Source organism: Solea senegalensis, linkage group LG2 (genome assembly GCF_019176455.1).
Source record: "Solea senegalensis isolate Sse05_10M linkage group LG2, IFAPA_SoseM_1, whole genome shotgun sequence".
Taxonomy (NCBI): domain Eukaryota; kingdom Metazoa; phylum Chordata; class Actinopteri; order Pleuronectiformes; family Soleidae; genus Solea; species Solea senegalensis.
In genome coordinates, this window is record NC_058022.1 from 12,793,820 (window position 1) to 12,808,164 (window position 14,345).

Sequence of the window (14,345 nt, forward strand, 5' to 3'; positions counted from 1 at the left end):
TTTGCCGTGCTCTAATCCCTTTGGTGTTTACTGTAGAGAAGTTAATTTGTAACGATTTAAAAAAAAGTTAGAGTAGAATCATTTTTTAAGTTTTCTTATTTCCCAAGGAATTTGTGTCCTGAATTATTCAGTACATGTTGTGTATATATAGGCATAGCCAACATAATAAAGCATGTATTTCCACAAGGTTTTTCCACAAATGAGCGATCACACAAAAGGCATACGATGGACATCAAATCTAATCTGGAATTAATCCAATTTAAAGAAACATATAGCTGTAATCTGCTGCATGCAGTCTAAATGCTGTGAGCTGAAGGACAACGAGCAACAGGTGGAAACAATCAGGGCGTGGCACACAGGTGATGGTGATTAACAAACAACAGGAAGTCAAACAAAGTGAAAAAGACAAATTGGGGATGATGACGTCCAGGCAGCCTCTCTCTCTGTCTCTGCAGTGACGAAAACCTCCACAATTGTAAGTGTAATTTTGCTCATTATGGCACAAATGAATTATAATACCACATAACTGCAACGTCTTCTCCGTGGAATGTGAACTCTGCGACGGATCAAGTGCTCTTTTTTAAAAATGGTACGTGGACCTCGGAGAACGAGAAGTCGTCAACCTCAGAGGATGAACTTAATTCTACCTCCCAACATGTTTACAAACAGATGCAAGTCATTTATTAATGAATGCAGCTGTCCACTCTGACTCACCGTGCGATCTGCAATCTGTCCGTTTGTTGTGTCGGTGTGACAGCCCTTTCTTCTGAGTCCAGTGACGGGTGACATTTGGAAATGGACGATTCCTGCGAGACACAGCTTGTGCCTGCGAGTCCTGCCACCTCACACACACAACACAGATGATCTGCGAGCTCTGGAGTGCGAAAACAAGTCAGCTTTGAATCACTGGCTGGAGGAAGACGACCTTAGCGGGTATTGAAAGCACATGGCAACGCTTGGCTGCTTGATGCCAAACGAAGGACAGAAGCATACACACACACACACATGCTTTACAGAGCAGCAGCACTGAAGCACACACTGTCCACTTTATTAGGTACACAGGACTGATCATCTGGTGTGACGTGTGTTCAGATATAATCTTCTGCATACATTGGTTTTGAGTTACTGTTGCATTTCTGTAATCTCAAATCAGCCTGGCCATTCTCCTCTGACCTCCTCTTTCTGCATGGAGTTTGCATGTTCTCCCCGTGTGTGTGTGGGTTTTCTCCCAGGTTCTCCAGTTTCCTCCCACAGTCCAAAAACATGCTCCCACAGTCCATCGGATTAGGCAAATTAGACATTCTTAATTGACCATAGGTTTGAGTGTGAGGGTGGATGCGATGGACTGTCTATCGAGAGCCTATCGCCCTATGTCAGCTGAGACCCACATAGAAGATGGATGGATAGTTTCTGTAAACCTTAGAGATGATTGTGTGGTGGAAAATCAGATCAGCAAATTAAGAAATATGCACATCCTCCTCTCTAACCATGCTGTGTTTAAAGTCACGTTGACTTGACCCTGTTTACATGACTAAATGCATTAAGTTTCAGCTATAATTGTGTTGTAATGGGCAGTTATAAGCAGCTGTACCTAATAAAGTGGCTTATTTATGAGACTGAGTGCACTGTACCAGATTATAGCTTAAAGCAGGGGTCTCATACTCCCAGTCAACGTCCTGCGACCCTACACTTATTTTAAAATTGTAATGAAAACTGGCCCAAACTGACCAACAGTGAACAACAATAACACATTAGGTTATATTGTAATCATTTTTAATCCATATTTAATCATTTAAAAGCTTGTCCAGTGTTTTAATTACTATAGTCTACATGTTGTTTTGATTCTATTTTTATTCCTGTCTGTTTTTGTTATTTACAGATTAATTTTGCATCATATATATGTTGTTTTTTGTGAACTATACATCAAAACAAACCCTTACAGATGTGCATTGAATTTCTATCTCTAAAAAGCTACTTTTTGGACTTGACCAGTCCACTCCTGACCAGCCTAGAAGTTCCCTGAATTTGCCGATCATTTTGAGGCCCCTGGCTTAAAGCTATTTCACATTTGCAGTCACTTTGTAGGTCAGAACAACAACACAGTAGAGCAGTAAACTATAAGTTTACACACTAGTACACAGCAAATGAATCATGTCAGCATTAAAAAAAACAACAACACTTATCTAAAGACACAGTTGCACTTGAGAAGGCACGACAAACTCATCACCAGCACAGTCCTACTGGAGCTTGGCAGTGGAGAGGAAAACAGCTTTGGCTTTTGTCCGTCGCAGTCTGTGCTTAGTCAAACAATAAGTCAATAATCCTTAATAATGTCCCACTTTATCTTCCTGGATTACAATGATAGTAGTAGAGAATAGAAACTGCCTGGTGGATTTAAACACAAGGAAGAATAAGGACAGAAGTGAAATACCCAGCGTTCACTCGTCTCTTTTCTCTCTTCCTCTTCCTCGCACTTGTAAGAGGAAGCAAGTCTTCCTCGCACAGGAGGTGGAGAGTCATGATCTATAGTCCATCTTGACTTGGAGTGGGTGCCATCCTGGATGAATATTAAGCGCCCACACCACCCACGTATGCACCACCTGCTGAGGTGCGCAGAATGCATGTGTGTGTGTGTGTGTGTGTGTGCTGGATCATGCTGGGGGCTACATGCTGCCTTTAAAACAGTCAAGGCCGCAGCCAAGTGAAGAGATTTCACTGAAATATCACGTCTTCTGCACATGCTATGCTCACATGTTGCAGGAAGTGAGGGTTGCGTTCAAGGACGTGTTACACAATCCCCATTAAAGTCATGGATTCGCCATGTGAGTCACCATGCGGTTATTAGCAGTCCCGGTGGAGTGTTCCGAGAAGCTCGTGTCCCTACAGTCAGCCGCCTTCTCCTCTTCACCATACATGAACGCTGAGAGCCTGCGCCGCCGCCCTCTCACAGATGCAAATTCTGTCGGCCCTGCATGTGTTGAGGATACCTGCTCAAATTATTCATCCATCATGCATCCATTTCAGATATTAGCCCTAAACTTAACCAGTTCATCAGGCTTTTTGCTTTCCACAAGGACGACAGGACAAGGTCAGAGTACACGCACACACACAGAGTGATCAGGTGCAGGTTTAGGTGACTTACTCTGCACTGCACCGTTTGGAAAGCTTGCAGTCTAATGATTTCTCCATTACAGCTCAAAACTCTCCAGGGTGAGAGCATCTGTCTCACTTTGAGGCTAAGAGGACCAGGTGCACTGCGGAGTCCTTTTCAAAACCCTGGCAACTGATTGTATGATTATGTAATCGTGCAGCTGCCTGATTCGCTGTGTTTGGATTGGCATAACGGCACTGTTGAATATGATTTTTTTTCATGCTCATACTAGATTCATTTGACATTGCTCAAACAGCCAAATACCATCTAAATTAAATAGTTAAAGATATAGTATGTAACATTTCTGCACACATACATTAGCTTAAATCTTTCCAACATTCTTTGACCCTCTTATGACGCTTTGATTTATTTTGGCTGTAGAATTGTCAAAAAATGTTCACTGAGTGAGTTATTTTGTCCTCTTTTTTTTCCAAGATCACGCATTAAGAATTAAGTTACCACAAAGACATCTAAAGAGAGGATAGTTATTATTTCCACCTTCACGAGCAGTGGAAACAGCGACATAAGGACAAACTCTGTCATTCTGCAGAGTAAAGGTCAGTAAAGATGAAATAACAGTAAGCGAAAGACATTTTTAAACAAAATGACTAAATCTTCTTGTGAACCTATACAGCGTGCAGTGACAATATGTGTCAATAATGCGATAATAAATAATAAATGATACCAAATCGCGGGTATCTGACTCATCGCTTTATCCCCATTTGAATGTTTTTTACATTTCTATTCATTTGTTTAATTTTTTTTTTGCATTTCTATTCCATGTGGCAGCAGCTGACAGAATAGTGGGTGTGAAAACCTCATGAGCCACACTCACACCCACGCTGTCATGCATTTTATGTTATGCATCGCTGAGTCACCAAGTGCCTCTTAGCAAAGTCATAAGTCTTGTGTGTTTCATGTGAAACTCCGTTTACTGTGCGCCCGCCGCGTGTTAAAGAAATACATAACGCGCTAAGAGTGAGTGTGAGCACTTAAGACGGTGAATGCAGAGCGACGCGGGCGCCGCGCAGAGAGCGAGTGGGAGAAAACAGATCGTCGTGTGCTTCAGGGTCGTTAAAAACAGAAGTGAGGGAAGAGCAGAGATTTCACAGAGACTTGACTTATGTGGTCTTTATCCATCAGGTCTACATTCAGTGTTTCCCAACCCTGGTCCCGACACACCTGATTCAAATGATCAGCTCGTCATCGAGCTCTGCAGATGCCTGATTTGAATCAGGTGTGTTGTAGCAGGCGAGTGTTCCCTGAGGACCAGGGTTGGGAAACACTGTCTTAAAACACACTGAAAATGTTTGTTAAATGTGGAAAAAAAAACAAAAAACAGAAGATTTATAGTGTTTATTACAAACATAAACCAACCAATATTTCTGGTTCTGGATAGAGAGGGTGGACCAGTGGCCCTCATCCATCCATCCAAACTCTCACATGTTTGTACACCACTGCAGAAGGCGGGCTTAAACCATGTGAGGTTGACAAGGACAAGGATAGTCCGCAATAAAACCTACAGCACAAAGACCTCACTGCAGACGTCTCCCAGCTTGCTGGGCCATGGTAGACGAACCTTGAGCCTACAGGGTTGGGCCGGTACTTTGCACATTGAACTCCACCTTAAACAAACACTGTGGTACTAAAGACAAAGACAACTTTCATAGTCTGAGTTCACATGAGGTGGAGATAATCGATTTATTGGCTGTCTGCCTCCATAGGCGGCGCTGGACTGTATCTCCCTATAAGCGAGAGTGTATTGAATCAGTTTCCCGTAGACCTTTTACATCACAGGAACACATACAGTGGACGGTGAGATGGATCACACTGCGGTTCTGTATGTTTCTGACCCGCTGTGCGTTTTAATCGTGACACAAATGAAATAGTGGTTCCATCTAATCTAGTGGTTGATGTGTTGTCTGAAAGAAAGTACGGCAACAGTGCTGCAGTTTATAAAGTCGCCTCCTTCTACTTCCGGGTCAAAGACCAGGGAGGAAATTTTGTTGCATGCGCAGAACGCCAAAAGAGAGTTTTTTTTTAGCTTTGAATCTTTGAAGCTTTGAAAACATGCGTTCCTCGTTGGTGGTTTAGGGAGGCGCACACAGTTGCACACAGCTACACACAGTTACACACAGGCGCTTTGTGATGGATGAAAATTGTATTGATTTGATTGTTTTTTCCCCCTCGCTGCTCTGCTGACCTCTTTCTGTCCAAACCACATAAAGGTCAAACTTTGCTACGAGCTGCGAGTGACCATCATCACAGCACCTCGATTGGCTGAGCACGGATCGATGCGCAGAGCAGCTCCACTAAACATGGATGCAGGCGCAATAACGAGCATAAACAGTTTATTTTTAGCCATTAGCTTAAAAACTAATGCAACATGAAAGACATGAGTTCTGTCCTTGGCTAACAGTTATCAACACAAGTCTACTTAACATAAGAGAAGAGTACATAAACATAAATTAGAATATGCACCCATGCTGGGAGGCCTATTTTCTGTATGGGGTGGTTAACTTCATGTGCTGTCACAAAGCTACCACTTAGGATGGGTTATCATATCAAAATATCATCTATGCACATTTTATGGACCTTTTCAAAAAATATTGCTCGATTTTGCCCCCTTGAGTGGAACCAAGACCCATGGACTATGTCTTGTGGTTTCTATAGCAGGAATGTTCAATCCTGGTCCTGGGGACTCACAGGTCTGCATGTTTTTGATGTTTCCCCTGGTCTAACACACCTGATTCAAATGGTCAGCTTGTCATCAAAGCTCTGCAAAAGCCTGCTAACGAGGCTTTTATTTCAACCAGGTGTGTTGGAGCAGGGCAATATCTACATAAAACAAGCATTGATAACATTGAGCTTGGTCTTAGCGCGGTCTTGTGTGGCTACCGAGCCCAGCTCGCTGATGCCGCGTCTCAGTGTTGCCTCTGCCTGTGACTGTGAGTGTTGCCCATCACTGCACAGTGTGGCCATCAAACTACAAACAAAATACATTTGTTATCCATTTGTTCTATTTATTGAGCTGTCAGTGTTGAGCGGGCTGGCAAGGTCACAAACCGGGGGCCTGTCAGGTGGGAGATGGAGAGGCAGCGCTCTCATCCTGTATTTCTTTCACATCATCGCACGGAAAGAATTTCCATCACATCTGGGAGATTAAGGAGGGGGACACAGGTGGCTCATGGGAAACTGCTCCGCATCTCAGCTGATGATGATCCCTGTTCAACAGGAAACCAGTGACAAGTCTGATTAACTGGAACATCTCAGACGTGTTGTGTGTCTTCAGATAAACATGGAAAAAGTCAAATTCTTTACCTTAAAATTAATCTTTATTCAAATAATCTTAAGTATTTTTTCTATAAATAAGTCCACTGGCTCATCAACTGCAGGCACAATTTCTGTCACCATTTTCACACTCCCCTCTCTGCAGAGCTTTGCCTCTTCAATTACTGTCATTGCCCTAATCATTGTGGTAAAATAACACAAGTCACACTGTTGGTGCTAATTCTCTGTTGTCCAAAGTGTCTCAGATAGAGGACGGATATTAAAGCTCTGTAAATCTGACGGCTGAAGCAGGACGCCGCTGTTAACCATCTGGCTGAGCCTGAGTCGGGGTGATAATTTATGAGGGCAGTGGGAGCAGAGGCACTGAAGGACCCGCCTCATGGCCAATAACACATTAGAGGCAGCTCATGGTGTGCTGTCAAGGTCTTCAGCTGCAACCCTGTGACTCTAATTATCCTCTCCCATCCAGCTCTGCCGCTGCTATGTCTTCAGTCTGCCTCGCTGTCTGTCCTTTTCAAATCAAAACTACCCTCTCCACCCTCACTTGTGTTGTGCTGCTGGTGTATACAATCAAGCGCTCCCTCAGACACGTCTGATTCAATGTAGGGTTGGAGACCCTGGAGAAACGCCACCAGAGCAACTTTTTCCGGTAACGTACGGTACTTTTCGGTGACGCTATTTTTTGGATACTTGGGCTTTCGGCAGTCGCCACCGTTCAAACGCAGCACCGATGTTCACTCTGGTCCTGGATCGCTCTGCATTAGCCGTTTTCTTGGCAGGAGCTTTTCCCCATCTTTCATTTGCAACGAACACCTGTTGTTGGTACCTTTTCTGCCGTACGTGCTTAGGGAGGAGGGAGGGGGAGGAGCATCATGATCCAAATAAATTGGATGATGTTTTTTTTACAGACCTGTCAGATCCACAGTTGACTCACATTTTTCATTCTTAGTGACAATCCATTCATTAATTGGTTATAATCTGGTTGTAACCAATTAAATATAGTTTGACCGACCTTGTTTTTAAATAATAATAATTTTTTTTACATACGTTTATGTTCCCAAAATATCATCAAAATATACAATGAAGCAAAATAAAGTAAAACATTTATGTATGTAAGTTTATTTAAAGCGGTAATATTTTTGTTACTATTTTTGGATCATTTCCTGTTTTATTTTGTTAACTCACGCTCGTTCTCATTTCAGACGACTTCACTTCCTGTGTTTGACTTGATTGCAAGCTCCCCCCCATTAGTTTCAGCTGTGTTCAATTACCCACCTCACTATTTATCCTCTGCTCACCTGTCAGTTCCTTCCAGGGTCTGTCGTGTGTGTCAGTGAACGCACCAGCGTCATTTATCGGATTATGTCGTTGTGTGTGACCTGACCTGATCTGTGTTTGTTTGGGGGACTTTTTTCAGTCTGAGAGAGTTTGTTACTTTACTTTCAGGGTTGACGACCTTTGTACTGAAACCTTCGGAGGTTTTTTTTGCCTCATCCCAACTTTGTCTGGTGTCTGCATTTGAGTCATATGTCAGTCTAGTTTGATGAAATGAAGGATGATCGTCATTTTTTTGGTTTATGACATTTTACAGACCAAACATACTCGATTAATCAAGTTGATCTACAGATGAAATCAATTGTGAAAATCAGCATTAGTGGCAGCCCTGCAGACACCAGATTTTACATATTCTACTGTGTATCAACACATCTGCTCTCCTTTATGCAACGACCACGTGAGCCTCGCTCGTCCTGAGCGATGATACCAACGCGCCATGGTTACACGGTGACAGCGGGCCAGCTGCTGCCTCTTTCCTGGAACATCGGGCAAGTGAAATCCCCATTCCACCTCAGACCACTGTGTATCAAATCAAAGAGCATTACGGGGGCCTGTGAACGGACACACAGACATGATTGTTCTCGCTGAATGCAAATGCGTCAATTTAGTGCTTTTTGTCCCTGCGGGAGGTGTCGCTGCTCAAATGACCCGAGCTGCCAGTGTTAAAATGTTACATGACTGTGAGGACACAGGGCCGTTGATTTTGATATTTCTGCGTATATAAAGTATATCTTAATTGAACCCTTTTTATTTTCTTTATGGCCAAACGGGATGGAAAACAAAGTGTTTTTCACAGGTGATCCCTGGGAGCACGTCATGTTTCAGGTGCGCTCAATTAACAGAGAGAAGACGAAGTAGTCCGTGGAGGATGAGGGCATGTTGATTCACCGGTTAAACGTATATGTAGTCACATTAAGTGGGCCTTGTTCAACCCGGTCCCAGGTGAGCTCTATTTCCTACACCAGGTGTTAGTCACTAAAGGGCTTTAGCACAGGGCTGTGTTTCCACTTAGCACAACGCTCAGGTTTTTCTCAAAGAACCTGGAGAGACTTGGCTGATTTTGTGACACTGAAAGTGCAGTTTCCCCAGTGACTAATTAAGCCATTTAGGCCCGTGAATAACACCTTACCTTGACACGAGCTTTAATTCCTAATCAGACATTCAAACTGGCTCCTGCCTGAGCCGGGCCGGCAATGAATGGGAGATCAGGTATTTACCATGACATCTCCTCTTTATTGCATACATCTGTCCAATTAGTGAGTGTCACGGCGGCAGCTCATTCACATTCACAATGTTTCCTCCACATTTCTGTCCAGTCTACACTTTTAGTGAATGGACAGTGAGATGGTTTGATGTCATGCACAGAGGAGGTGGATCATGATTTGTGGCGGTCTTTGACAATATACCAGCTATTACTCTCATCAGTATCTAAGTACTGCCACTAATCAATAGCCACTACTGGGCGTGAAGTAATAAATGTAAATATCACATTCCTCACATTCTATGCAGGGGGATGTTATAGGGCGTTATATCCATGATAAAAATGTACTCATTTGCCCATGAGATAAAAATAAAGATTAGATTAAAGGTTATATAGAGAGAGACCATTGACCTTTTCCACCTGTGGTCTCACCTCGACTTGGCACTGAAACTGCAGTGACTTCGTTTTACACACAAACGAGTGACGAGTGACTCAGTTAATTGAAACTATTTGTTCAGTGCTTCCTCCATGACTGGAACACGGACGTCTGAACCAGTCTCCTCTGAAATACAGCGGCAGGGATCGTGATCAGCAGCGCTGCCGCTAAATACACCAGACTCTGATAAATATTGAGATATTAGACATTTCCCTGCCTAATTGTTGGAGATTAACCCACGTTTTTAGGATTGTTAAGTCTTTTTAACTGATCTACAGTTCGGCATTGTTCGGCTTGACTCTTGTGTCGGACGTCTCTGTCCTGTGACGGCACTCTGACCAATCAGTGGCCGGCAGTCTGGTGAAGTCACGCATAGTGTCGCCTCAGCTACTATGCTAGTGGAAACACAACTGTGCCGTGCCGTGCCGTGCTGTGCCGAGCCTGTGATGACGTACAACGTCCAGACGACTCCAGTGTGTTTGTGGGCGATCAGCAAAGTCTTCAAAACTATTTTACGCTCTGCCCTTTTAGTCAGTTTTATCTCAAAGTTGTTGCGTCTATGGTGTGTGTAATTCTAAGATGAGTTTTATCAGCCGTGCTGTTACAGAGTGCGGCACAAACATGGTTTCTGATGATCGGACTCGTGCAAGTGACAGCAGAGAGTGTGTGTGTGTGTGTGTGTGTGTGTGTGTGTGTGTGCAGACCCGCTGTGGGCTCGATGAACCCTGGCAATATTTTCTTTTGTCTCACCTCCGCTGTTTTGTCACAGCTTTGGTCACGCTGCGATTTTTATTAGCAATTAAAATTGAATTTTGAGAGACAGCTGCATGAAAGTGTCCCCCCCCGTTGCTTTTTTAGACCCAAGCCTTGACACGAAATATGGTGATTTTTTTTTTTCACTGTGGTTTAGTTAATTTAGTACATGTCAAATAAATGAATAATAAATAGATATCATTTTATCGCGCTTCTCTACCTAAGATAATACTTTCCCTTACTCTCTGGATTCAAATGGGAAAATGTGACATTTGCAAATAACGAGTTTAAACTGAAATTACATGAGCGAACATTTTCATTTTGATGTAATAGGATAATTTATGAATTTGGGTTTATTGCTTTGGTTATTAATTAGATTCAGCTTTACATTGCACTCACAAGTTCAGTTCAGTCAGACTCATGTTTGTTTATGTTTATTGCAGCAGAACATAGTTTGAGTTTGACATCTAAGATAAGTCTACAAACATGTGTGAGGCTGAGTTTGGGACTAGGGTTTTAAGCATTAACTCTGTTTACAGTGCGTCAGTTAGTGTTGCAGATCAAAGTCTGGAAGAAGAAATAAGTCTTTAGAGGAGAAAGTTTCCCTGCTGGAAAATGGAAACCAGTAGATGGAAAACCATCTTGAAATTGAAATTGAAGACGTCCCGTGCCTGTTCACTCCCCAAAAGAGAGTCTCTGAGAGAACAAAAAGAACGGGTGGAGGAGGAGGAGGAGGACGAGGACATGACTGAAGAGGAACACATGATTCAAAATGAAGGGAAGAAGAGAAGATGAAGAGCAAAGGCTTAAGATGGTGGAGGAGGCAAAGAGGAGTGAAGATGAACTAATCAACGAGATAAAGAAGAAGAAGAAGAGGAAGAAGAAGAGGAAGAGGAGTAAAACATGTCTCTCACTGAACTTTTTCCCTTCTCTTCTTACTCCTTTCCTTACTCACACATTCCCAACATCAGCCCCTGCTTCTGTGTGCATGAAAAACACACTTTAAATAAGTGTTCACACCAACTCTCACTAATCCTAATAACTATATATTAATAAATAAATACAGACAGTCTTTTAAAAGTCTTGGGGAGTGATTAGTCAAACTGCTTTATTTGCTTTATTGTATTTTTTTTTATCTTAACTCAAATAACGTCCTGGAATATTATTCTCAACTCATGTGAACAGCAATGTTCGGCTGAGCTCTTGCTCCTAAAGTGAGACGAGCGTGATCAGATCACCATCTCAGGTGTGTATGTACACCTGCACTCATGTGGTCGAACCTTATCTAGTCGCCAAGGACGCCTGTTGTAGGTGGTGTAATAAGGAATAAAATAAAACAAAACAAAACAAAACAAAACACCCTTCTACCTTTCCCTAATGGACTTCTTTTAATGTATTATATTCTGTGGCAGAAAGACCTTCAGGCAGAGTCATTATTATAAAACCTTGAGAAAGTCAAAACACGCTGGAGTGGAATAATCTCCACTTGTTGCACACAGTGTTACAACGTGTGGATGATGGATGCAGCATTTAAAAGGCGAATAAAAGAGAAAAAGCATTTTCCTCTCCCTCTCTTTGAAGAGAGTGCACAAAGCCTGCTCTCAGTCTGCTTATAAACCTTTAATTAGTGTCCAGATAACAATGTTTTGTTACCAACAGCCGGAGTTAATATGCATTAAAAAATATATATAGAGATATATACAAATTGTGTATCTAAGTTAACCTCACAGACCCTGCATAAAAATACTCTTCATGTTTTTCTCCTTGGGTGATTATTCTGTTCAAATAGCATATTTTTCTCTCCAGGCAGGGAGTGCTTGGGCTGAATGGATGCTGCCACTGCATAATGGTCCTCAGACATTTGTTTCCTAGGAAACGTGGGGAGGGCATGTGAAGAGGGAGGTATAAAAACACTGGCAGCTCCTCTCTGAGTCTTAGTCTTGAATAAAGGCACTCGCTGTCAACACAGACGGCCTCGCACACTTTCTCCACCTATTTGTCCCTTTCTCTCTCGGCTCCACGAGCAGCTGCTCGAGAATGATGCGACCGAAAGATCTACGCCAGGGCTCTGGCACCAAGACCTTCCTGGAGGCCATGCACGGTGGTAAAGTTCACCTCGCGCGCTTCATCCTGGACGCTCTGGACGGACGCATCATCAACTCAAAGACGGAGAACAGCCGGACCCCGCTCATGTACGCCATCTGCCTGCAAGACCCCGGACCGAGGGTCAAGTTCACCCGGCTGCTGCTGGAGCGAGGTGCCGAGGTCAACTGCCAGGACGAGGACGGACGCACGGCCCTGAGTCATGCCTGTGAGATGGGTCACCTGGACGTGGTCAAGGTTCTGGTGCAGTTCAACGCAGACCCGGACATCTCCGACGTGTGGGGTAACAACGCTCTCATGTACTCGGCCTTTTCCGGACACAGCCAAATTCTGGAGTTCCTGGTGCGGGCTTTCAAAAGACTGGGACTAAGGCTGGACAAGATCAATAATGCCGGCCACACGGCCAGCGAGGTGGCCAACTTCTTTGGTCACAACCAGTGTGTCCAGATTCTGAACTTTTCCTCTCGGAGAGGTGTTGGCACCGACGATGCCCTTGCTGCTGATGTGGCTCCCGCCGCTGACGAAGGAGAGAGACGGCAGCCCAACAGGCTCCCCAAGCACGTTCTGGAGCGGTTCACCAAGCAGCTGACTAGTGAGGACCATCTGCCAGGGGTTTTTAAGAGGCAGCTGAAGATAGGAGACAGCAACGCGCTGTGGAGCCGATTCATTTCCCCCAAGAGCCAATCTCCGGAAGAAAACCACCGCCTCAGGGCTCTTCCTCCTCAGGTAGAGAAAAGCCCAACTGAGGGTGATCACGGTGTCCTCTTCAGCGCCAAACAGCAGCAAAACTGCCAACTTAGAGAGCTACGAGGAGCTAAAACACTGACTGAGCCAAGCCAGAAGGACGTCAGCCAAGGACGCCCACAGCAAACACCAGTGAGTTTTCTCCTTTGGGGAAAAGCAAAGTCGTTTAACGTGGACCTACTGAACAGTAGAAAGCAGTCCTATCAGGGTGACGTGTGCGACGTGAGCCTGCCAGCCAGCAAATTAAAGAGAGCCTCGCTGCAGGACGAGAGATGCCTCATAAACAAGGCGGACTGTCAGGGAAACACTCGGGGCAGCGCTGACAAAACGGCGTCAGTGCCAAAGCCTCTTTTAGGCGGCAAGTGCCAGCCTGCGAGAGCGGTCGAGGACACTGTGAAAGCACAGAAAGAAGAGGCTAATGACGGAGCGTCATCAGGCAGGAGGGAGCAGCAGAAGAGGGGGAGCTTCGGCCTGAGCGGCAGGCAAAGCAAACTGCTGACTGCCAGAGGAGAGATGGAGTCAGAGAAGATCCCCGGACGCACGCCGGGCTTCATGGGCCTGGGCACCAGGCTGATGCGTCGATTCACAGCACCGGAATTCATGAGGATGGTGATTGACTGCTCGTCGGGCTCCTCCAAAGGCAGAGGCCAGATGTCTCGCTCGGAAACCTTCCCGCTGTCGCACACGCACCAGCAGGTCAACAGCCAGCCGAGCGTGGACAGCATCAGCGGAGTCAGGTGTGAGTTTGAGAGCTTCTCGTCTCAGTCGACCCTCGATTAGAGCGAGTGACGGAGAAATCGCAAATCCTGATGATGCATCTTTGGTTGCTTGGTGATTATGTTCTGTTTACCGGGGGGTGAATAATACTCCTTTGCAAATGTTGCAGTTTGTTATTTTTTCCTATATTTCTAAATAAAAATGAAAAAGAAATTGTTCAGTTTTACTATTCTATCTATGAGATAAATGAACATGTCAGTGTGTGAGCTACGGAAAATATAAAACATTTATATTAGATGGAAATCAGTGTATTTGATATCGCTTCTGTGTTTATAGGAGACCTTGTTTGTATTTTTGCTTAAACATATTCAGCGACTGCACTGTATGAGTCATGCCTGATAAAATAAATAAATACTTTATAAGACCACTAGACTCGGCTTCAATATGCATCATTTATTGATTTGTACAAAATTAAAATATGTAATTCTCTTTTTTCCATGAATGAGCCCACGCACAGAGATAGAAATACATGAACCATGTCAACATGTATCCGTGTCAGAATACAAAGACGATGTGCAAAGTGTTTCTCAGCAGGTGGACGTCCCTGCAGCATC

General features: G+C 44.1%; 1 protein-coding gene across 1 annotated transcript; it reads left to right on the forward strand.

Annotated features, from left to right (window-relative positions):
• Positions 1-12,093: 12,093 nt before the first annotated feature.
• LOC122765517 (inversin-A) lies at positions 12,094-14,163 on the forward strand. The gene has a single exon (XM_044019814.1). It carries the CDS (start codon positions 12,205-12,207, stop codon positions 13,792-13,794), a length of 1,590 nt encoding a protein of 529 aa, XP_043875749.1. The 5' UTR covers positions 12,094-12,204; the 3' UTR covers positions 13,795-14,163.
• Positions 14,164-14,345: the final 182 nt, after the last annotated feature.